The sequence below is a fragment of the Aplysia californica genome, unplaced genomic scaffold (genome assembly GCF_000002075.1).
Source record: "Aplysia californica isolate F4 #8 unplaced genomic scaffold, AplCal3.0 scaffold00725, whole genome shotgun sequence".
Taxonomy (NCBI): Eukaryota; Metazoa; Mollusca; class Gastropoda; order Aplysiida; family Aplysiidae; genus Aplysia; species Aplysia californica.
This window is the reverse complement of record NW_004797995.1, coordinates 170,951-172,095: the sequence shown is the minus strand read 5'-3', so window position 1 is coordinate 172,095 and position 1,145 is coordinate 170,951. Positions and strand designations below refer to the sequence as shown.

Below are 1,145 nucleotides of genomic sequence, written 5' to 3'. Positions count from 1 at the left end.
TTGTGAGTGTATGTGTGCATTATCTGTCTTTGTGTATGTGTATGTGTTTACTGTTTGTCTCTGTAAGGGTATATATATATGTATTTATATATATAATTGTATCATGTGTTTGTCTCTGTGTGCGTTGCTTGAGTATGTAGTCGTCTCAAGTTATTGATCAAGCATGGTGAGGTTAGCTCGTGTTTTATCACGCACTTTCTCAACTCAAATGGAAATGTTTCTTGCTCATCCAGCCATAGACAGTGATTTGTTAGCGTGCAAAGAGACATTACATTTACATGAAACGCTTAACATTTTCATGAAAATGTGTGCACTGTATCGGAATCATGGGCACAAGAAAATCAATACGCTGTACAACAATCTTAGGGGGCTCTCATGGTCTAGAGGTTACGGTGCTCGCATCTCATTCAATAGGTCCCTGGCTGGAAACCTGCCAGAGACGGACCATTTTCTTCTCTAAAATTTAGATTCAGTCTTTGATTGATTCGAATATCACTTGGTCTTTTCTGTTTTTAAATTAATAAGATGAATGTTTGGAGTAATTTTCAGAACACAACGTTTTATGCTACTGTTGTACATTGTATTGTAGAGTGCTCAAAGCCTGCGTACTTTAATCGGGTTGAGCGCTCTATAAATGCCATTTATTATCAATATAATAATAATAATAATAATAATAATAATAATAATAATAATAAGAGTAAAAATATTTATTATTATTATTAGGCCTACTATTATCATTATATTTATTATCATTATTATCATTGCTATTATAAATTAATTTCCCCTTTCATCTTTTTTTCTGCTCTTTTATGCATTTGCGAGGGCCCTAACACATTTACCAAAACATACAAACAACTTGAACTTGAAAATTATACTCTTTTGATTTCCGTTTACTAGAGAGCTCAAGTGCTTGTACCAAAACAACTTGGCAGAGAGACGGTTGTCAAGTCATGTGAAGGAGCTTGAGAGACAGTCTTACGCTGGGCGCCTTGAACAAAGACAGCAGCGACGAGAGGTGAGCTTCAAGCAGCTTTGCTTGTGCATTAGGTGGGGGGAGGGGGGGTTGTGTGAGTGCGTGTGTGAGTTTATTATTGCTTCTGAGTGTATGTGTGTGAGTTTGTGTAAGCGCGCGTGTATATTTATAT

The 1,145-nt window shown here is 36.2% G+C and overlaps 2 protein-coding genes across 3 annotated transcripts in view; one reads left to right on the top strand and one right to left on the bottom strand.

The window, feature by feature from the left end:
- LOC118478604 (ATP-binding cassette sub-family A member 3-like) overlaps positions 1 to 1,145 on the bottom strand; it is a gene marked incomplete in the record, with an annotated part of 49,251 nt that overhangs the window by 26,119 nt on the left and 21,987 nt on the right.
- The window catches only part of LOC101849244 (cyclin-dependent kinase 11B), a 9,606-nt gene that overhangs the window by 5,670 nt on the left and 2,791 nt on the right, over positions 1 to 1,145 (top strand). For both annotated transcript variants that reach the window (XM_005108832.3, XM_005108831.3), the window contains exon 3: positions 898 to 1,015. In XM_005108832.3, the coding sequence (XP_005108889.1) occupies positions 898 to 1,015 (118 nt within the window). The remainder of the gene's footprint in view (positions 1 to 897; positions 1,016 to 1,145) is intronic.